At 32.6% G+C, this 22,446-nt stretch overlaps 1 protein-coding gene and 1 long non-coding RNA gene across 2 annotated transcripts in view; one reads left to right on the forward strand and one right to left on the reverse strand.

Annotated features, from left to right (window-relative positions):
• LOC123010341 (choline transporter-like protein 1) overlaps nt 1-20,494 on the forward strand; it is a 56,586-nt gene extending 36,092 nt beyond the window's left edge. Inside the window, 14 exon segments of the mRNA XM_044407187.1 lie at nt 12,880-12,951; nt 15,405-15,527; nt 15,582-15,724; nt 15,775-15,867; nt 16,812-16,881; nt 16,937-17,000; nt 17,053-17,161; nt 17,213-17,411; nt 17,461-17,693; nt 17,870-18,099; nt 18,151-18,265; nt 18,267-18,309; nt 18,361-18,450; nt 18,509-20,494. Of these exon segments, the coding sequence (XP_044263122.1) occupies nt 12,904-12,951; nt 15,405-15,527; nt 15,582-15,724; nt 15,775-15,867; nt 16,812-16,881; nt 16,937-17,000; nt 17,053-17,161; nt 17,213-17,411; nt 17,461-17,693; nt 17,870-18,099; nt 18,151-18,265; nt 18,267-18,309; nt 18,361-18,450; nt 18,509-18,652 (1,704 nt within the window). The 5' untranslated portion in view covers nt 12,880-12,903 and the 3' untranslated portion in view covers nt 18,653-20,494.
• A 1,357-nt stretch (nt 20,495-21,851) lies between these two features.
• Nucleotides 21,852-22,324, reverse strand: LOC123010278. The gene is made up of 2 exons (XR_006413093.1): nt 22,172-22,324; nt 21,852-22,023 (listed from the first exon to the last, which is right to left on the reverse strand). It is a non-coding gene; the product is annotated as an uncharacterized LOC123010278 (long non-coding RNA).
• Nucleotides 22,325-22,446: the final 122 nt, after the last annotated feature.

The raw sequence follows: 22,446 nt of genomic DNA on the forward strand, positions 1-22,446 counted from the left end.
ACGATAAATGTCAAACGCAAAATTACAGTAGACCAGCTATTTTTTTAAATTCTGGCCAAATTGGTATTATTTTCGTAACCTAGAAACCGATACAATTTTTCAATCACGCCTTGAGGTGCCCTTCTGGGATTGGTGGATTTAAGAGTCGAATAACTTTCTTATGCAAGCAAAAATTACTTCTTCGGCTCCACTTTTTGGCAACCTATTGCCGCCGGCATTTGACATTTTTCTCTGGGGCGCGAGTTCTGGCGCACCTGTATAATATATACAGTGTATATACAGGCTGTATTATGAAAAACGCCCCAAGCCATAACTCCATTATTTTTAAAGTTATGACAATACTTCTTAGAACAAAGTTGAACATTTTTTGTCATCTATCGTTTGGGATAGATGCTAAATTAATGCTGTTTTCTGTTTCACCGGAAGTGACATCAACTTATTTTTTTTAATGGAACACTCTGTATATTTTACCACTTTTGGGTTCTTTGTTTAATTGTCTTTTAACAAGTTTCAGTATCATGTGCCTAAAACCAACCATTCGTGAGATATGAGTCAATTAAAAATTTATTAAAGTAGGCAGTGGAAAACAATAATATTAAGTAATGTTGACAAATATTATTACTTTACATTTTCTTTTATTATTTTTATACTTTTTGGTGTTCTAATGATAATGTGTTAACTAACAGATATGATTCAAGAATATTTTGAAAGCAATAAAAATAGTTGGAGACCACAACGCCTTTACACTGGGCGGTTTCCAATAGGAAAAGTTCCAATTCGTCGACCTGAAGAAAATTTGAGGATGTTTGAGGTTTTTAGAAAACCCAAATTAGAACAGTTGCGTGCGATAAGCCAACGTTACTTGCAATTTCTTGAATTCATGTTCTTGCATTTTCTTCAATACCTATCTAATTCTGTATCTCTTTGAAATTAGAGATGTTTTAATTTGGGTTGTCTAAAAGCCCAAAATATCTTCAAATTTTCTTTAAGTCGCTTAAATTTTCGACGATTTGGAACGTCTCTCATCAGAAATCACGCAGTGTAAAAGCGTAGTGCTCTCCCACAATTTTTATTTTATTCAAAATATGTCTGTTAACACATTATCATCCATGATTAACATTAAAAAGTATAAAAACAGTAATAGAAAATGCAAAGGAATAATATTTGTCAACATTACTTGATATTATTGTTTTCCACTGCCTACTTTAATAAATATATTATTTGGTGAATATCTCATGAACGGTGAGTTTTAGGCATATGGTACTAAAACTTGTTAAAAGACAATTAAACAAAGAATCCAAAAGTGGTAAAATATACAGGGTGGTCCATATAAAAAAATAAAGTTGATGTGATTTCCGATGAAGGAAACAGCATTAATTTAGCATCTATCCTACACGACGATGACGAAAAATGTTCAACTTTGTTCTAAGAAGTATTGTCATAACTTTAAAAATAATGGAGTTATGGCTTGGGGCGTTTTTCATAATACAGCCTGTATAATGAATGCAAAGTCAATATCTTTAGAGCACGAAAAGTAGGTTTACAGTCAGCACGGTAATCTAAACCATTGATAATTCTAATTAATCGTCTTTGCAGTGAGAACAATCGATGGCGACAAGAAGAATGACCTCAGATTAAAATACCGTAAGAAAGAAGTGATTGAACAAGGGCAAAGTATGCAACTCTAACAGTTGACAGAGATGTATTGTTAACTAGTTGTCTAAATAAAAACGTTAATTTGTTTAGTTTTTTTGCAAGTGCGATACCTTGATGATCCCATAGTAACTTGTCATCTATATTGATACCTAAAACATTAGTGGACTTTTTGAAGTCTTCTTCAATGTTACTACAGTTTTTTAATGTAAACACCATATCAACTGTTTTTGTTGAGTTCAGACCCAGCTGGTTAGAATAAAACCACTTTCCTGCCATCGATTGTGCTTCTTTACTCTTAACCACAACTGTGTCCAAAGTGTCACCACTGTTGAGTAGTGACGTATCATCAGCAAACAACGTAACTTTGGTCTCTTTTAAACAGTATCGAAAGTCATTAACGTATATCAAGAATAGTAACGGACCCAGAACCGAGCCTTGAGGGACACCACACTCAACAGGGAGACTTTCAGACACAGTATTTTTGAATTGGACACTTGTCGCTCACTTAAATATGAACATAGCAATTTGCAGGTGTTTGGGAGAATATTGTAATAGAACATCTTACGAATTAATATGCAAAGAGAAACACAATCAAAAGCCTTGCTTAAATCTAGGAATGTGGCTTTTGCTAACTTTGCATTTTCAAAGCGATCATGAATTTCATTTGTAAAATCTGCAATAACATTGATTGTGTTTCTTTTTGCTCTAAAACCAAACTGTTGTGAACACAACAAACTGTTATCTTCAAAATGCCGCGTCAATTGCTGAACTAAAATTTTTTCTATTACTTTGGAAAATATCGGTGTTTGGAAATGGGCCGAAAGTTGTTAATGTCATTTTTATCAGATTTTTTATGCACCGGTGTTATTAAAGATTTTTTAAGACATTTAGGAAAAGTGGATGTTCTTATACAATAATTAATCAATTTAGTAAAGGGAGATAAAATAACGTCCTTTACTGTTTTTACAATGTCACTACTAAGGCCATACCAGTCTTTACTCGTACTATTTTTTAAGTCATTAATTGCATCTCTCACTTGAATACACAAAACCTCACTAAAACTAAAGTAAGGGACATTTACACTATTTCTACGAGAACACATTAATACAATAGGATCACAGTTTGATTTTGGTACTTCATCTATCACAGTTTTAGCTACATTGGTAAAATATGTGTTAAAATCATTTGCAGTTATATCACAATCACTCATATCACAGTTTATATTGAGACGACGTTTTAAGTTTATTACAGTCCACATTGCACTAGAAGTGTTATTAGAGTTTTTTATAAAGTTATCATTTGCTTTAATTTTGGCATTTTTAATGGCCGTGCGGTAATTAAATTTTAAAGCATTTCTAGCCGCTTTAACATTTTCGCTTTTAGTTATAGTGTAGAGGTCATTTAGAAAGAAAAGCCTTTCACGAATTTGTGTTAAATCAGAATTAAACCATTTGACCGACTTTGATACCTGTGTTTTGCTTTTGACTATTTTTTCAAGAAAAGGAAGCCTATGGTAATACACTATGACATTAATAAAATTTTGAAAACTTTCTTCTACTTTCAAATCACAGTTATCATTTACATAATCCCATTGTACAGACTCTACAATTCGAACTTGTCTCTTTGCGTTAGCGGCCTTATAATTTTTGAACTAGTTTTTTGTTGTATAAAATTATCTTGATACTCAAAAAGTATTCCTGTGATCAGAAAGACATAATTTAAATGGACTTACTTTACAAAAATTTAAGTTTATATTGGTGAAAATATTGTCTAGACAATGTGATCCTCTGGTGTTAAAGTTTACTAACGGCTGTACACTGTAAGTTAGTAGTAAATCTAATAATGCATGGCACTTTTAATCAGATGAATTAAATATAACATTAAAGTCGCCACCTAAAATAATTTTTTTAGAAAAATCTAAGCTCTTTAACACAATTGTTAGAAATAGTTCAAAGTTCAAAGTTCAAAGAGCGATAGATAGAAATGATGATGACATTTGTTGAAACTAACTTAATAGCAGAGATTTCACATACGGAAACCACAGATAGCTTAACCAGATGATCCAGAGAAACACACTGTAGGTTATTGCGTGCAAAGATAATAGATCCTCCATAACCCACATCACCACGTGTAAACCAAGATTTTTGACTGAAATTTTCCACGCTTATTGACTCACATTCACTTGTATTGAACCAATGTTCACTAAAACACATAATAGAAATTGATTCACTAGCTGAAGTCTCATCAGATAGCACCGATACAACCATTCCAACTTTATTCCTCAAGAACTGAACATTCATAAATAAAAGTCTATTTTTACATACATTGACCACCTGTTTGAAGGACTTCTTGTTCATTGTTTGTTTTCTTCCGAAAAAAATAGAATTTCTTTACCATAACATCTCTGGGCCAATTTTCAGAAGCTCCAAAATCTTTCTTGACATCAAAAGTTGTTCCCACCTTAAAAGATATAGTTTTTGCCTCTTCTCTCTTCGGTAAAGCTTCAATTTCAAATGATTTTTCACCAAATGTGGATGACAAATAAGTTTCCAAGCTGGATTCAGTTGTTTTGGGATCCAATCTGCCAACATAAAACCACGTTTTCTTTGGAACTGCAGATATTAGCGGAGTGTCCTTAGACACATCTGCACTTACGAATATGAAGTTTTTCCCCTTTCTTGGCTTTTTATTTTCCACAATCTTCCAATCTTCCTCACCTGTAGATCTTGACTTTTCAGGCTTCGCCATCGTTTGAAACCAATCAAAGCTTTTTTTGCGTAGATTGGTATTTATTGGTTGCGTTACATCACTCGAAATTGGGTTACTTTTCACAACTTCCCCTTATAGGTTAGTAGTGTCTTTGATTTGATTTGATTTTTGTTTCTTGGGTTCGCTCAACTTTATCTCGACTTTGCTTATCTCAACTTTTTCTTCCAAGCCTCTCACCTTGTCGTTCAATAAATTAATTTCATTTCAAAGCTCTTTGATAATTTCATCCTTCTGCTGAATGATGTAATTAAACAGATTCTTGATATCATTTCCATCATCTCCATTGAACAAAAAACTGGGGGTACCAATTGGAGCTGAACCCTCAGCCGTTTTGCAGCACATTTAGACTCACAAATTCAACTTTTGATGCATTTTTAGCACAACTAACATGATAAATACATCTACATGTAATGCATGACACCATTCACCACGTTTGTCTTGCACTTCTTACATTTTTTTGGATTATTTTCACTTGCAATATGAGCAGCTTGCTTTGGCTGCGCCATCTTGATGACGATTTTTCGAGTTCTGGCGCACCCTGTATAAAAGTAGACAAATTACCACTAGCATTCCAATCTTGGTAATTTTAATATGTAGTAGACATTAGCAGTCCTGGTTTTTTATTTATTTTGATGAAAAATGTCATTAAACATTTTAAAAAACTTCAGTTTTGCACCAATTTTGTTTTAATATGCATATTGTGAGCATATTGTTATGTAACTGATGAGATCATCTCAATTTTTAGTCTTACATAATTAAAAAACATGTAACGCCAAATCCTTTAAAATAATCTGTATTTTGCATAACACAAAATTGTTTCCGTACTATTTTTTACGTTTTTGAAAACATGAGTGGAACAACTTAAAATAATAATTACAGTCGACTCGTTTTTAACTGATTATTAACACTGTTTTAAAAGCTGCATTTTTTTAAATGAAATAAAAGAATTGTGTTAATGGACTAGTGAAAATGGAGATTTTATGTTATAAATTTGAAGCGAGGTGTAATTTAGTCTAGTTTGTATTATAATTATTTAATACAGGGTGTTTCACGTAATTTTACGAGGCCTGCGCCTGTAAGATGCAATCAATAATACATATTCCGATACAAACTCGATTACAAATTTTGAAAAATTGAATAATTTTCTCTAATTTGTTCACCCTTTAAATAATTACAACGTTTTTAGTTAGTTAGTAATTAAGATAGGTAAACTAGAATCATATTCATGCCGTCTCTTGATAGAACAAATGATAATTGTTTCTGAAAAACTGCAGTTTATGACTATTAATGAAACAAGGATTAGTTTGACAACTACTGTCATGGGTTTCCAAAAATTAAATAATTAAATGTGTGTTTTTTGTATCCAGCGTTCTGTGACTTTTGTATATTTGGGTGCATACATTAGGCGCAAGCCTCGTAAAGTTATGTGAAACAACCTGTATAAAACAATTTTTTCCATTTTCTGTATAGAGTTATAACATAAATTAAAAATGCATTTTAATAACAGGATTAGGTTATTTAAACATTAACTACAGGAAAAAAACAAAAACACTGTTATCATTTTCGTCCTTGTCCATGACATTTTTATCAGGATAATTATTCACAAAATATATTTATTCTGTTCTAATTAAACATTATTTAGATTTGATTGTTTGGAGTTACATCGTGTAAATCATGTTAACATTATCTATTCGTGTAATCCTGAGTATGCAATATAACAATAAATAATTTTACGCAACATTGCAGTCCTTAAGTTAAAATAGGTGCAACAGTGTAATCAGTAGGATTTTTTGAAGTAAGTGTAAGACTATGCAGCGACGAATCAATATAAATTAAAATAATATAAAAAATGAAATCGCATTTTGAGAACAAAATTTTGTTTTGTTTTTGTTTTTTTGTGGGAATTTTTTTTATTAAATATAGGGTGAGTCATATATCGCGTGTTTCAAAAATGTGTGGCATAATTTTAACAACAAATACCCCTCTACAAATGAGAATAGAGAGCACAGTATTTACTGACCTAAATCATGGAAAATGATTTTTTGGAAATATTTTTGTTATCGTTTATCTGATTATTATGAAACTTTGCATGTCAAGGGACAAAAAGACACTCTTTGATATGGTGTAAAAGCTATAGAATTCCGGTGACAATGGGACCCTTCCAGTTTTTGAGTCATAACTCTTTTTTTCAGCCTATTAACAGATATTTTTGATGCCAAAAATCAAAAGCCCGATCATTTTTTCATAAAAAAAGTACTCTTGTTAATATCGCTAAAATGTACCGTTCTAACGCTATTTCGGTTTAAACAAAACTCTACACCGCGCTGCAAAATCAAAAAGTATGAATTTTGAGCGTACCTATCATTACCTTGGAAACAATCCACTACGAATGACATAGCTGTCACTGCTGTGACATTTAATGTCAATTTTATTTAATCCAAAGTAAAATTTGATTACTTCTTGATGATCATATAGTAAAACACACGATTATGTGTTGGAAGAAACAATGCATTAACCATCCCGGCCATCACAACATGATCTGAGAATACACCACGGAAATTTTCACACCGTAAAACGATATTCCCTCCAAATTGTTGTTTTTTCTTCGTATTTCATTATTTGGATTATTAAACTATAAACCAAATGAAAAATTAAAACGACCAAACCAAGAACATAACCTCAACTTTAAAATACTGAAACTGTAATAATTACAAAAAAAAACCTTATCAACCATTTGAAGTAGCATATGGTAATTTGTTGTTGTTAAAACTTGTAAAGAATAAGGCACGTTTAATGTTTATCTACTTTTTTTTTAAATTACAAGAACGTCAAGAAAAAATAGCACAATTGGAACAAATGCCGTTAGATGGCGCTTGTGCTGTTTCGTAAAGCGCAAACAACAAAGATTTGAATAATAAAGTCACAATGTTTAAAAAAATATATTTAGTTTTTAGAAATGATGCCCTAATTATCTCATATTGTTAAGTCTATTAAGTCTAGTTAAAAAAAATTGATCCAGATTGTTATTGCCCTTTAATAAAAAACAAAGTGAGCTTTGCGTATCTACGACAATAAATAATTGTTGTTTAATCTACCGCAATTGTCATCTTCGGTGGTTTCAGTTTATTTTGTGGTAAACTTTATTTATAACAATGGAGCGAAGATTTACTAATGCCGAAATGGCCGACATCCATTTAATGTTTGGAAAATGTATTGGCAATGCGGCTGCCACCAGAAGGCGTTACATCGCACGTTTTCCTAATAGAAGGCCACCTTCTAGAGGATTTATTCTTAGAATAGATCAAAGATTACGTGAAACTGGGTCTTTTCGTTCAAGAAACAGAAATGGTGGACGGCCCAGAGCGGCTAGAACACCGCAATTAGAGAAACGGGTTCTGAATCAGGTGGAAGAGGATCCGACTATTAGTACACGAGAAATAAGCCGGACTGAAAATGTTTATCATGCTACTGTTTGGAGAATTCTACGTGATCAAAGTTTGTATCCATTTCATCGGGTTAAAGTACAAGAACTTCTTCCCGAAGATCTCGAGAGAAGAAGAATGTTTTGCGAATGGATTTTGGAAAACCATCAACAAGATCATTCGTTTTCCTCTCACATTTTGTTTACGGATGAATCGTGTTTTCATAGGAAAGGCATAATAAATATGAGAAACATGCACGTCTGAGCAGATGCAAACCCGCACGCTGTGTTTATCAATCATACACAGCAAAATTTTCGAGTAAATTATTGGATGGGTTTTCTTGGGAACCATTTATTAGGTCCATGGAGATTGCCCGATATCTTAACTGGGCAAGAATATCTAAATTTCTTGGAAAACCACCTGCCAGATGTTCTCGAGGATGTACCTCTCGCTGAACGAGTTAATATGTGGTTTATGCAGGATGGTGCTCCACCACATTTTGCTGTTGACGTTCGCCAGTGGTTGCAGCAAAACTTTGCTGCAAGATGGATCGGAAGGGGAAATGACCTTTATGAGAACAATGGTTTTATAGTGGGTTGTCAATTAAAAAAAAATACAAAATTTTGTAGAATTTAAAAACAAAAGAAAATTTCGAAAAAATTTATTCTTAATAAAACATCACATTTTTATAGTACTTTATCATTCATCAATTAGTTTTTCAACAAATAATAAAAATTATAATTATACGAAGTACGAAGTGTTCTATTTTTATCGTTACAAATTTAAATAAATGATATAATATTCAGTTTTAAGATAAACATTTTCTATACATGTTTCGAAAAATGCTGTGTAAGGAAGTTACACCCCCTAAAAGGGTTGCGTTTTTTAAACGGTTTTCCCCAATATTTCAGAATAATAGTATATTATAACACAAGGTAGAGAAGGGATTTTTTATAGCCGAGATGCATCGAGGGAAATAATAAATGCGAGGCTATAAAAATTTTCTCTACCATGTTTTATATAACATTTTTTTTTACTACTAGCACATTTATTACCCAGGAATACAACTGTGAAAAATTAACCCTACGTAATGGACATGTTGCCTCAGACGTAACATGTCGTAATTCACACTACAATTTTTGTTAATTCACTATTACCTACAGTAATTAATTCCTTACCTGAGTTCTTAACTTAAGTTGGAAGTATTATTTTGTACTTCTGCAACTATTAAATGAATTTTCTAACTTCATATAATGAAATATTTGTTAAAATTATTATTAATTATTTAATATTAATATTAATTATTATTAATTAAAGAAATTGCAAAGAAATTGGAAAAAGTATTAAAATTTGCCTCACTACCGATAGTATTTCAAGGAGAAATAAACCCATTTGTTGCTTTGACAGTTTTGACATAGAGAGAAGCATTAGAGTTGGGGTTATTCTGATGTTTTTAATGAGGAAATTTAAGTCTTTTTTATTTGATTTTGCATTAATTTCATCTCTAAATACTTCCATTAGTAGTTGTGAAGGTAATAGTTTTCAATAATACTTATTCTAGAAATATTTGTATCAATGTAGTACCCTCCAACATCAGCATTTACCAACCCCAAATACCAAGGGCTATAATGAAAATGATTATTGACTACTAGGAGAGAAAAACAACTTCACAACCTCTCGACAAAGTGATAATGGCATCTTTTACAGCTAGTAGTGAAAAAAAAACTTCTAGTGGGCTATATTATTTTAAAATACATAGACGCTCCCGAAAACAGCTGTTTTAGGGACTCATTTGAGTCCCTAAAGTGAGTCTTTTCCGGACTCAATAACATAGTATGCAAAACGGTTATTTTAGGTACTCAGTCCCCAAAAAAAAACAGTTTTTGCGGACTAAAAAATAAAATTGGTTACTATGGTAACGAATTTTTTTTAATTAGTAAGAGGTGTGAATTCATATTTTGGGAGCTTTAACAAAAAAATCTTGTATGCACCACGTACGCAAAAGGTTTTAGGTGACTCCTCTCGGCTCCCACGTCGCCTCGTCATTAATTACGATTCGTCCCCTAAAACCCTATTTTGCGTACTTGATACGAGGGCTGTTCTCTTTCTGTTGAGGCTACCTAGGAAGCCATGATTTTTTGACATCTAGTTTATTTTTACAAGTTAGTGTCACTTTTTGTGAGTTTGTCACAAAAAACAGAACAAAGATATCTCTTTTCATTGTTAAGTAATACTAATTTAAAGAAGATCACTTCCAGAAAAATCATGGAATTAAGCAATGAGCACTTTCGTGCCATTATTTTTTATAATTTCAAACGTGGTCTGAGCCCTGACAAATGTTTCAATGAAATTAAGTTGGTGTTTGCGGGTAAGGCGTGTTTTTTGGCAACCATAAAACGCTGGTACAATGAATTTCGCTTTGGTCGTTCTTCTTTGAAAGACGAGTTTCGTGCAAGTCGTCCAAAAACTGCTGTTACTGAAGAAAACATTGCGATAGTACGTCGAATGATAGAGGAAGATCGACATGTTACTGTTCGATAAATTCAGTCAAGCTTGGGGATTGGTGTGAAAGCAATCAACAGCATTTTACACAAGCACTTGAAGGTACGCAAACTTGTGCGCGTTGGATACCGCACAACTTAACACAGACTCAAAAAAGCGATCGCGTCGAATGGTGCCAATGTACCCTCAAACGATTTGCACACGGGACATCTAATTTGGTGTATAACATCATAACAGGTGACGAAAGTTGGATATATTCCTATGATCCCGAAAAAAAGCAGCAGTCAACTGTATGGGTATTTCAAAACGAAAAAGCACCAACAAAAGTGATCCGCAAAAAAAGCTGCAACAAGAAAATGGTTGCTTCTTTTTTCGGAGTTACAGGACATGTTGCAACTGTGACACTTGAGGATCGTAAAACCGTCAATGCTGAATGGTATAGTACCATTTGTTTGCCTACGGTCATCCAGAAAGTACAAGAAAAACGACCGAAAGGAAAGATCATCTTGCATCAAGACAATGCTTCGTCACACACCGCCTCAAAAACGATTGAACTTTTAAACCAAGAGAAGATCGAGTTAATGGGTCATCCTCCATATAGTCCAGACCTGGCACCAAATGACTTTTTAAAATTAAATTACGGAAAATGCGATTTACCACGGCGGATGAAGCTGTAGAAGCTTTCCGAAATGAGGTAAATAACATACCTTCAAACATTTGGCAAAAATGTTTTGAAAATTGGTTTTTACGGATGCAAAAGTGTATTCAGTGTGGTGATGAATATTTTGAAAAGTTATAATAAAGGTCGTTTTATAAATATATAGTGTTTTTCCATGTTAGGCTTAACAGAAAGAGAACAGCCCTCGTACAGTGATGGACAGTGAATTTCGTCCACCCAATTTCCCTGGCAGATTAAAAGTGTAATTTAGTCTTTAGGTTTTTCTAACCTTGTTTCAGAATTTTGATTAACGTTTGTCATGTTGACAGAATGCTCGATGCTTCTTGCTATTTTTTACCTTTGTCCTTTGAAATGGTAGTCCTCGGTATGTTCAAAAGTATAAAGACACTTCTTTGAGACATACATTCTTGTACCAGAGAGATAATTTTTATTTTATTAAACGCACTTACCTACTGCTCGTATGTTCGAATTTGATTAAATTTGACAATACGTATTTGAATGTCAGTTATCATGACAATAAAGCACAGACTACAGTGAATTTTTGTGAATTCACAGAAATTGGGTGGACGAAATTCACTGTCCATCACTGTACATAAATAGCTATTGTTACAAGTACCTCAAACACAGTTTTTGCGGACGAATTGTTGCTGTTTCCGGATGAGGTGAAACCGAGTCTGGAATAGCAGATGAGTCCGCAAAAACGATTTAGGTTGTACGTGTTACAAACAACATTTTTTTGTTAAAGCTCCCAAAACACGAATTCACACCTTTTACTAATTGATTTAAAAAAATTCTCCACCATAGTAACCAATTTAATTTTTTAGTCCGGAAAAACTGTTTTTGGGAACTGAGTGACTAAAATAATCCGTTTTGCTATTTCATTGAGTCCGGAAAAGACTCATTTTAGGGACTCAAATGAGTCTCTAAAGCAGCTGTTTTCGGGAGCGTATACAAAAAACATACTTTTTAATTTTGGAAATACTGAAATAATCCAGTCAGGCTCAGGACAGCTGGTGTCAGGGTATTGATGTCAAGACATTATTTTATAATAATAAGGTGACCTTTTTAAAAATAAAAAGGTTATCCTAGTGAGATCTACAATCAAAATTTGTGGCCAAATAAAAAGACAAAAAAAGTGTCTATGTACAGTTTCTCTATTAATAATTAATATCAATGAAAAACATTGAGTGAACTCCCTGCCTTTCTACAGAATTATAAATAAAACTTCTTTTCGAGTATACGTGTAAAAATTAAGTTAAATTTTTTTGGCCATGATTATAAATGAAATTCGATTTCAACAAAAACATATTGAGAATAATTTAAAATATATGTTAAAGAGTTTAATAGTTAATGAAGTAATAATATACTCCAAAAAGCAGTGATTTTTATTAATAAAATGTGATTTTAAGTGAGTTCAGTAAGCTACTGTGGATGTCTGGAATGCGAAAGCAAATCTCTAGAGTGACTAATTATTATATCAAGTTTCAACACTGACTTCTAGCTAGACAAAACATTTTTTTAAATACTTCAGATGGTGTTTCAAACATTTAGACTACGAGTGTTTTTTTTATCAATGTTCCTATACCTGAATCTCTGAACGCTAGGGTTGGTATTTAGAAAGTTTCGTCCTTGGAAAGTTGCAGTTATCTTTTAAGAAAATGTTCTTGAAATTCATAAGAGATAAAATGTTAAAAGCGCATCATCTTTTGTTCACCACAAATATTTGAGTTATCTAAATGGCAGTTTTGCTTAACATTACACTTTATTTATACAGGCTGTTCCATTTATGCACTACATTAGTTTCCTAATAACATACATGTTTTTAATATAATTCTTTATTTTTTTTTTTAGAAATTAAACTAAATCGGCTTTACGATGGAGGCTTCTAACTCAACTCAAAGACAAGTGCCTCAACCAATAGACGTAAGTAATTTCAAATGTCCATTTTCGCATGTTACAATAACTAAGAGTACACAAGAGTAGAAATTAATTAATCAATTAATTAAATCATTTCTCTACGTGGAGAATTTTTTTTTTATTTCAGGGCTGTGTTTGGATTAGTTAGAAGGTAAAAGTCTCCGTTTTCCGCGGTGAACCGGGCGCAGGTAGACACCAAGAAGGTGCCGTTTTATCCGGTTAGTCGCTTGTATCTCGAAAACGGTGCGTGTTACGAAAAAAATTGATTTTAACTAAATTAAACCTTATTACATTTTCTACAAGATAAGCTTTTCGTTTTTTTTTGTATCTTAAATAGTTTCCGAGATATCGCACTCTTTAAAAAACCGTTTTTTGTCTAACTTTGCATGATGGAATCTAAATTTCAAGTTTACAGTAAAAGTAATTGTGGCGGAATGTTGGTTGTTGATTGCAAATTTTACTGTAAGCCTCTAGAAAGTAGTGTTTTCGTACCTTTCTCCAAGAAAGTGGGGTTATATTTCACATCTTGCATGAATGAATGTTCGGATTCGAAGAAAATTTTCGCTTTCGTGTATCCTCCTTCGTCTTCAATTTATGTTGTGTTTGTAAGCACACAGGATGAATACTTACGGAATGAATACAAATTTGAATTAAGCAGTTTCACTACTTTTGAATGAAACTAAAGTTTCAAGTGATTGGTTTCTCACATTGAATGATGGCCGACCTTACACGGCCCAATCAGAATGCTTACAACTTTTACAACAATTTTTACGTTAATTCATGTTAATTCGTTAATAATTTTTTTCCATAGAGTATGATATGCTAGTAAGTAAATATCTCAAACACTATTTGAGATACCAAAAATCCGAGAAGGCCATCTTATAAAAAAATTTATGAGCATTAAGTTTTTAAAAACTACTTTTTTCTCGGAATACATTTTCAGGATATAAGCGAAAAAGCATAAGACAGCATCTTCTTGGTGCCCCCCTGAGCCCAGCTCACCTCGAAGGACCGGAGATTTTTAGTTTACGTTCTAACTAAACAAATACACTCCAGAAGAAATTATATTCCCGACCATGCATTGTGCAACTTGTTTTTTTTTTATAATACTTGTAGGTCGTCAACTTTTAGCGGTTACATTATTGACCGGGAAATCCAAATATGTCAATGCTCCGTCTACATACAGTGATGGACAGTGAATTTCGTCCACCCAATTTCTGTGAATTCACAAAAATTCACTGTAGTCTGTGCTTTATTGTCATGATAACTGACAATTTAATCAAATTCGAACATACGAGCAGTAGGTAAGTGCGTTTAATAAAATAAAAATTATCTCTCTGGTACAAGAATGTATGTCTCAAAGAAGTGTCTTTATACTTTTGAACATACCGAGGACTACCATTTCAAAGGACAAAGGTAAAAAATAGCAAGAAGCATCGAGCATTCTGTCAACATGACAAACGTTAATCAAAATTCTGAAACAAGGTTAGAAAAACCTAAAGACTAAATTACACTTTTAATCTGCCAGGGAAATTGGGTGGACGAAATTCACTGTCCATCACTGTACGTATGTGTATCTATCTAATACCGTTTTGTTGGTAATTAACATGGAAAACACGTCGTTAGGATAGTTGCTTTACAATTTTTTTGAAACAAATAGGGAAATAGAGCGAGCACATTATTAATGTCAAGTTTTTTTTTCAAGTATTATTTTATACATACTTGTTACTCGTATTATAGAGGGTGCGACAGAACTCGTGCCCAGAGAAAAATGCCATTTAAAGGTAAGATACCAGGAACATGGAAAAAATGTTAAAAAAATTCTGTCTATAAGAATTTCGAAGTTATGAGAGTTTAAATTTTTCATTTTGACGCTATTTATTTCTGTTGGAAAAATAATTTTCCAAGTTTTTTTGCTACAGACTAACAAGGAAGCTGTATCCTAAATTGTAACTCTGTTTAATGCTTTTATTGCCATAATTTTTGTACCTTTACTAAATAATTATAAAAAAAAACATATACAAGATCATCACTATTTTTCTCTGGGGCGCAAGTTCTGACACAATGATTACGATACTGTTCTTTACGAACAGTTTCAAAATCAGTGTAAAAAAGATTTTATCGAAAAAATTTTTTGTCCTTTCAATTCTTGAGGCTATTTTGGAGATCATTATGAGAAGGTTCTGATATGGATCGAACTACACACATATATTTCAAACTTGCTGTTTTCGAGAAAATAACAATCATGGAACATCTTTGAAATCAATATCTGGCAACTCAGATAAAATATCTTGTTTTAAGAAACTACATTTTCTAATCACTACTCTCAAGGGTTTTTATAACATTTATTCTATTTTAGAGAATAAGGATTATCACTGGATAACCATCAAAATAATACCAAATTTTTGTCTATGTCCAAACATTCATAGTTGACTAAATTATACAATTTTTATTTTCAGATAAGAGAGTACAGGGAGAATGTAGGGATTGGGGATACTTACCAAATACCAGAAATTCCAGCGAAAAGGAAAGTGACCGATTTTAAATTCACGGTTGTGTTTGCAGTTTTTTTAGCCATCTTGGTGGGTTTTAGGGAATATAAAAAGTCCAATAATAGCTAACTCTCACATTCGCAGGTACCCTTTTTAATATACACATTTGTTCAATCTGATCTCGATAGATTAATTCACGGATATGACAAATGCGGCAACGTTTGTGGCGAGAAAAATATACAAGTTTTTGGTATTAATTGCTCGGGACAAGATACGACAAATAAGCCGTAAGATAACATAGAGTGTAATTAGGCATATGCAAAACAATATTTTGAAGGTTTCTGAGATTTCGGAAAAATAGGAATGCCTTGTCGGACGATGACGAACAATTCTTGAGGGATGAATGTGTCCATGAATGTGGGCCTGGATAGTAAGTACAATTTAGATATAAGTCGAAAATATATATTTAATTCATTTCCATAATGTGAATTAGGTTTTCATTTTAATGGTCAAAAAAAGTGGCAAATATCTATTTTAACTTTTATCAGCACTTTGATTGTGGACTTATTTCAGCGATTATCCTGGCGCCTCCACCATTTTTATTGATTTTAATATTCCCAAACTATTTTATTAGAAATATCAATTATTTAAAAGATTTTGTTGAACCGAGGTAGAACATCACAAGTTCAAGCTTTTTTCTTCAATTTTCAATTTTTCTTCAATTTTGATTTTTTCGATTTTGATTTTTTAACAATACTTTGACTATAGATTTTTATTTCAGAGATTATCCCGGCGCCTTCACCATTTTTATTGAATGTAACATTCCTAAACTATTTTATTAGAAGTATTAATTATTTTTAAAGATTTTGTCGAACCCAAGTAGAACATCACATCAGACTTTTGTGTTCGATTTTCAACAAGAATTCTGTTTATTTTAAGATATTTCAGGAATCTAGTAAAAAATTGCAAGATGAGTCCACCATTAAAAAATAGGAAAACTGTTTTGGTAATTCGATTGTTTCCTTTATCATTCGACGACAGTGATTAAAAATTGGGGTTTTAAAATTATAACTTATAAAAAACAAGATTGTCATATTGCCGTGAAAGAGTCAAGAAATCTGTATTTTATTCTGTGAATATTCTTTAAAAATTGATCAAAATCTGTTTTTTTCTGAAGGCACTTTTTATCATTTATCTAACCTTGTCTTGTAGCTTCTTCAAAGTTCTAGATGTTTAAACGTCCCACTCTCTAAGTTCAAAAAATATTTGTGTTGGTGTTATAGAAATTTGATCAAATTGTGAAATTTTGTCGCAGAGAAAAATATTCTTTTGTTCTAAAGTTTTGTTGTTAAAGTTTTAAAATATCTTTTTTAGTGTGGAATTGTTCAACAGATGTTATCCTTCGAAATCATCGTCTGAGATTGAAGTCCACTCGGAGTTTGATGTATGAAACTCAAACATCATCAATCAAACCATTTACCATTTTCTGTATTTTTTAGAATATAGGTCGAGACATCAATAAATCTGCGGGTTACATAGTTCTAATGTGCCTCATAGGATTGGGTACCTAAATAGCTCATAACACAAATACGAAAATTTAATATTTTTGTTTTAGTATTTTCTGTTGGAATGCTTTTCTTGTTCAGATATTTCGTTACGGTGGTCGTTTGGGTCATACTCATCGGTTCACTTCTTGGAATCATTGCTTTGACTGGAATATTCTTGTGAGTAAGAATACGCCATTTACTTTTTTTTTAATTTTGAATACATTTTAGGTACTTGATTATCAACCCGCAAACTGGCTCCAGCTCTTCTGGTTTAGAATTCCTAGCCATCTTCTTCACAGTCTTTTCAGTGATTTTGATAATAATATTAATTTGCATGTTCAAGAGATTCAAACTCGTCATCCGACTGTTTGAAGAAGCAATCAAAGTTATTTTTGGCATTCCTGTAATTGTCTTTGAACCTCTTTTGGTCAGTTATGCAATTTTGATTATCGCAAATATTAATTGTTCTCTTTTAGACGTTTGTTGCAAGTACTATTTTATTGATAATATTCGTATTCTTTTTGATTGTAATGTCCACCGCTGGAATCTTGCAAAAAATAGACTTTGATATGTGTGACTACATAACAAATTTTGCGATTCTCTTTACCTTGTTCTTGCACCTCGTGATTAGTTTGTGGATGTGGCAATTTATTATTGGTTGCCAACATATGGTCATTTCTGGCGCTGTCGCATCTTACTATTTCGCAAGGTATTTAAAGGCTTTTAACGGAACAGTTGAGAAAACAATGATTTTCAAATTTTGGTAAAATAAACTTTTTTAAGTCTTTTCAAAGATTAATTAATTAACTAAATCGCAATTCGAGGACATTGTTTTCACAAATTTGTGTCGTGCTCCTTAAAGACGAAACAAAACGTATTTTTTAGGGACAAGTCATCTGTGGTTTTCCCCGTCTATACCAGTTTTTACAATTTAGTCAGATATCACCTAGGTTCGATTGTTCTTGGTTCTTTTATTATTACAATTGTTGCTCTAATTAGAGCTTTAATAAGAGGTCTAATAAATAACAAACATGCCAAAGGTCTGGTCGACTGCTGCTTAGGAGCTATTGAGGACTTCCTGAAATTCCTTTCCAAGAACGCTTACATCCTTATAGGTATTTTCACGAAACATTTTGGTCAAAATTAGCACAGGAAAGTGATTTTAGCCATGCATGGACAACCATTTTTTAAGTCTGGAAAACGAGCTGGACGATTGCTTGCCTCGAATGCTCTTAGTACAATTGCAGTGAATTCTGTTGGCTTTTTTGTGTTGGGTATGTCTATTGATAGTCGTGGCGACTGTGTTGGTTGGAATTTCAATGGCTGTGAGTATAATTTGAAAATGTGAATTACAAGAGTAAATATTGCGTTTTTAGGATCCTTCTATCAAAAACTTCTGGGCTGCTATCATAATCAGCGCGATTGTGACTGCGATTATAGCTAATTGCTTCTTTGCTGTTTTTGAGGTAGGTATGCTCAGTTATTGTTTATTTATAATTACTTGAATTGAAATTAAAATTTCAGACTGCGATTGATACTATCTTCCTTTGCTTCCTTGAGGATAGTTGCATAAATGACGGAACGGAACGTCCATATTACATGAGCGTGAATCTTATGCAATATGTAGAAGAAGCCAAGAAAACGGCGAACCAAAAAAATCATGCGTAAAATATACGCATTCAAGAACAATATATTTAGTATTTGCGTGTTTTTTTGGTAGAATAGGTTGCGTTTGTTTCATGTTACTGGTTATTTTATTACAAAGTACGACGAAATATTTTTGTAATTCATACGTATACTGTTGTAATTTAGGTTATTTTTTGATAATACTTTTACATTGTAAGAGTACTCTTACTCATACTTACTAAATTTTTTTGATCTAGTTACCCTGCTAACAATAATCTTTAAAAATATTTAGCTTAGAATGAATTTTTATTTTTTATATGCCTATACAGCGTGCGCCAGAACTCGCGCCCCAGAGAAAAATGTCAAATGCCGGCGGCAATAGGAGAAAATCACCCGCCAATAGATGGTACTGAAACATCAATGTTTTCCCCATTTGAATAGTTTACAGTTGATGTCCTAGATGTCTCCTTTCTTAATTTTGGCGCGTAGCTTAGACGACGGCGCGGCGACGTTTTGGCGGGATTTTGACGGAATTTTGTGACAACTTAAAAGTTTTATTTAATCTGTCTGTAGGAGTATTTTTTTTATTTAAAATAATAATGCCAAAAGTTGAAATCTCCATTTTAGAAAGTAATGCATCGAAATAGACCCTCCTACATAGTTTTTGCAATGAAGTATGGAACCAAAATGCTTGTAAGTACTCATATTTACATTGACTTGTCAAATTGACAAAAATTAAAAACTGATATTGTCAAAATATGTTTTCCTCATTTGGATAGTTTCTAGCCTGCCACCAGAGGTCAGCTACTTTGCTGAATGTCTCCTATGGGTCGCCAAAAAGTGCAGCCGAAGAAGTAATTTTTGCTTGCATAAGAAAGTTGAGAGACCCTTAATTCCACCAATCCCAGAAGGGCACCTCAGGGTGTCATTGGAAAATTATATCCATTGCTAGGTTAGAAAAATAATACCAATTTGCCTAAAAGTTTCAAAAAATAGCTGGATTACTGTAATTGTCTGTCATGTTTTTGACATAACACGCTATTTTCGAATATTTTTCTCGCTGAAGATGCTGTGCACAAGTATAATGAGACGAAATCGTTGAAAATTTGTGAAAACTCGATTTTCATTGCGATGACCCAACAACTATTTTAATACTTTTAGATGTTTTCTTCAGAAGCATTGTTCCTACTGTAATATTTCTTGAAAAGGGGGCCTTGTCTGAATTTTCCACAGGGTTGTACTCCCGAATGGTGGACGCCAAAATTTCCCCTACGTTGTGTTTGTTGTGTCTCGAAAATAAAAAGAAAATAATTAGAAAAGAAAATTCTAATTGACCTGAGGTATAACGAGGCCGCGTTGTAAGAAAGAAAACACTAGTTTCAAACCACACTTAAATTTATTGAACATAAAACATGAAATAAATAGAACTTGGTTCTGATTGTTTATTTCATCAAATAAAATCAAAAGAAAAATGAACAAATAAATTATCCAAAATTTCCTAAGTTCTGGTTTTTCGGTGCTTTGAAATAAATCAAGAGAAATTAAATGATAGATTGGTTTGATGTGAAAATTGCAAATAGGTTTCGATTGGATTGACGGAAATTGGTAGTTGTACTTCTCTCACTAGTACAGGTGGGTAAATTATAAAATGTTATAGTTGTTCAAGTCAATAAGACAGGAATTCGGACTGAACTTAACGGCCTAATATTTATAAATATGTGTCAGGGATACAACGTCCTAAACTGCCGGCCTGTAGTCGAATTAATGGGCTAAAAGGTTTTGGGGAACTTTGGTTGTCGAAACCTTTTAAATTTTGGAGAAAATGCCGAAACAATTTAATTAGAATGATTATTATAAATTGATTAGATTAGATCAAAGATCATTAATAAAATTATCAAATAATAATTCCAGGGGGGGGTAGTTTACCAGAACGTTAACAAAACATGCATTAATTAATTAAGATGCACGAATTAAATTATTCTCTAATTACGTAAGGGAAATCAGTAATCCTAAACTTACGTTATTTATGATTTGGACACTTTCACTACGAAAATAGAAAATTGTGACGAATGCGAAATTACGTCTTAACTCTCGGCTCTCTCGAATCGAAGTCCCGTCCCCGAAAATCAACTAGTCCGTTTTTTTCTCTCTCTAGCCATCCCTCTCCGGTACTACTCTTTCCCTACTCTAAAGCTTTGACAAATCCCGATTTTGTTAATAATTTAAACAACCAAAAGAACCAAGTTCAGTTAACAACAAAATGAACTTAAACTAAGCTAATTAAAATTACCTAAACTGACTTTTGACCCAGACGTTGCTGATCCGCTGACGACAATAATTTGCAACGATTTACATTTACATTTTACAGGTCTTACCTTAAATCTTAAGGTCTTACCTTAAATTAATACATCTGTAAACCTATAAATTATAATGGGCGATAGAAGAAGAAGAAAAGAAGGAAAGATTTATTGAAAAGTCAATTGCCATGCAAAATAGATTAGAGAGTTTGAAAGTGAGATAGATATCGTCCCATTGTATGTACAACATTGCAAATTCCTTAATCTAATTAAGCCTAAAATTCCAACTTATGTCAAATTTACAACACGTTTCCTCTCATTGCCCTTCTGATATTAACAAAAATTAATACAATTTAAATAAAATTTACAATGAAGAATTTGTGCATTCGAAGAAACACACGTATGGCCTTCGGGCTATTAGACGTGACGTCACAGACGCGACTGTACTGAAGCTAAACATACAGTGTTGCCAGTTGTGATACTAGAGTACCAAATTGATACTAGATTTTTTTTACTAGATATTTATATTTACTTGTAAACAAATAATAATTTATATTCTCAGCCAAATACACATTATGTCAATGTTAATATATTTTATTTTGTTTTGATACGACCTATCCACTCCTGTCGTTTGCAACATTCTGGCAATGCTGTAAAGATAATTTTGACGTACACAGAAAGTGAGGTTAGAACAGATTAAATTACAGAAACTTTCCCGCTTGTTCATTATTTATCACTTTCCGTGCTCGTTATGTAATATACTATAAAAAAAATCTATCTGTCAAAAAATTTTGACATTTGTTTTTCGACATTTGATATTTTTCACTGAACTCGTATTAATAGAAATGGCGTTCTATGCTGAGCTTGTATAGATTGTGTGAAGCATACATAACCTATAAAATCCCATGTATTTTGTTTACTTTGCCCACCGTACCAGTGGCGGCTCGTTTTGTAATTAAAAAAGGAGACGTTTATTAGGACGTAATTGAATTAGGAAATACATTTATTATATAAAAAAAGGGTTTTGAGCAAACATATGTATATTTGGTCAAAACGAAATCTCCTAATCCCAAAGCATTGATCCACTAACGTCTCAAAGTTTCACCTGAGGGTAACCTATAAAAAACAAATGTAAAATTGCAAGTAATATACATCTTTCGTGAAAAATTTTAATAAAACAAAGCTATAATTCATGGCAAAAATTTGCTTCTTATAAACCTCATTCTACGCCTATGTATTGTTTACAAATTGTGAGTTTACTTACTTGTGGAAAGAAATCCAAGATTTAGCGGATTCTGCACACTACATAAGAATTAACCATAGCGTTTTATTGTAAAAACAGTACAAAACACACTTAAAAATTGGAAAAATTACGGTCAGAAAATGTGACAGTTGTCGACTGTCAAAAACAATAGGAATCGACCAATCACAAGCCTTGTCTCTTGTAAACACATGCAGAGGTTATGTATGTTACACACAAACCAAGRCCAAACGCAATTCTATATATATGAGTTCAGTGATATTTTTTTTATGTCTATT

The sequence above is a fragment of the Tribolium madens genome, unplaced genomic scaffold (assembly GCF_015345945.1).
Source record: "Tribolium madens isolate multiple individuals breed KSU strain unplaced genomic scaffold, Tmad_KSU_1.1 Scaffold_7;HRSCAF=85;Tcas5.2_LG10, whole genome shotgun sequence".
NCBI classification, from domain to species: domain Eukaryota; kingdom Metazoa; phylum Arthropoda; class Insecta; order Coleoptera; family Tenebrionidae; genus Tribolium; species Tribolium madens.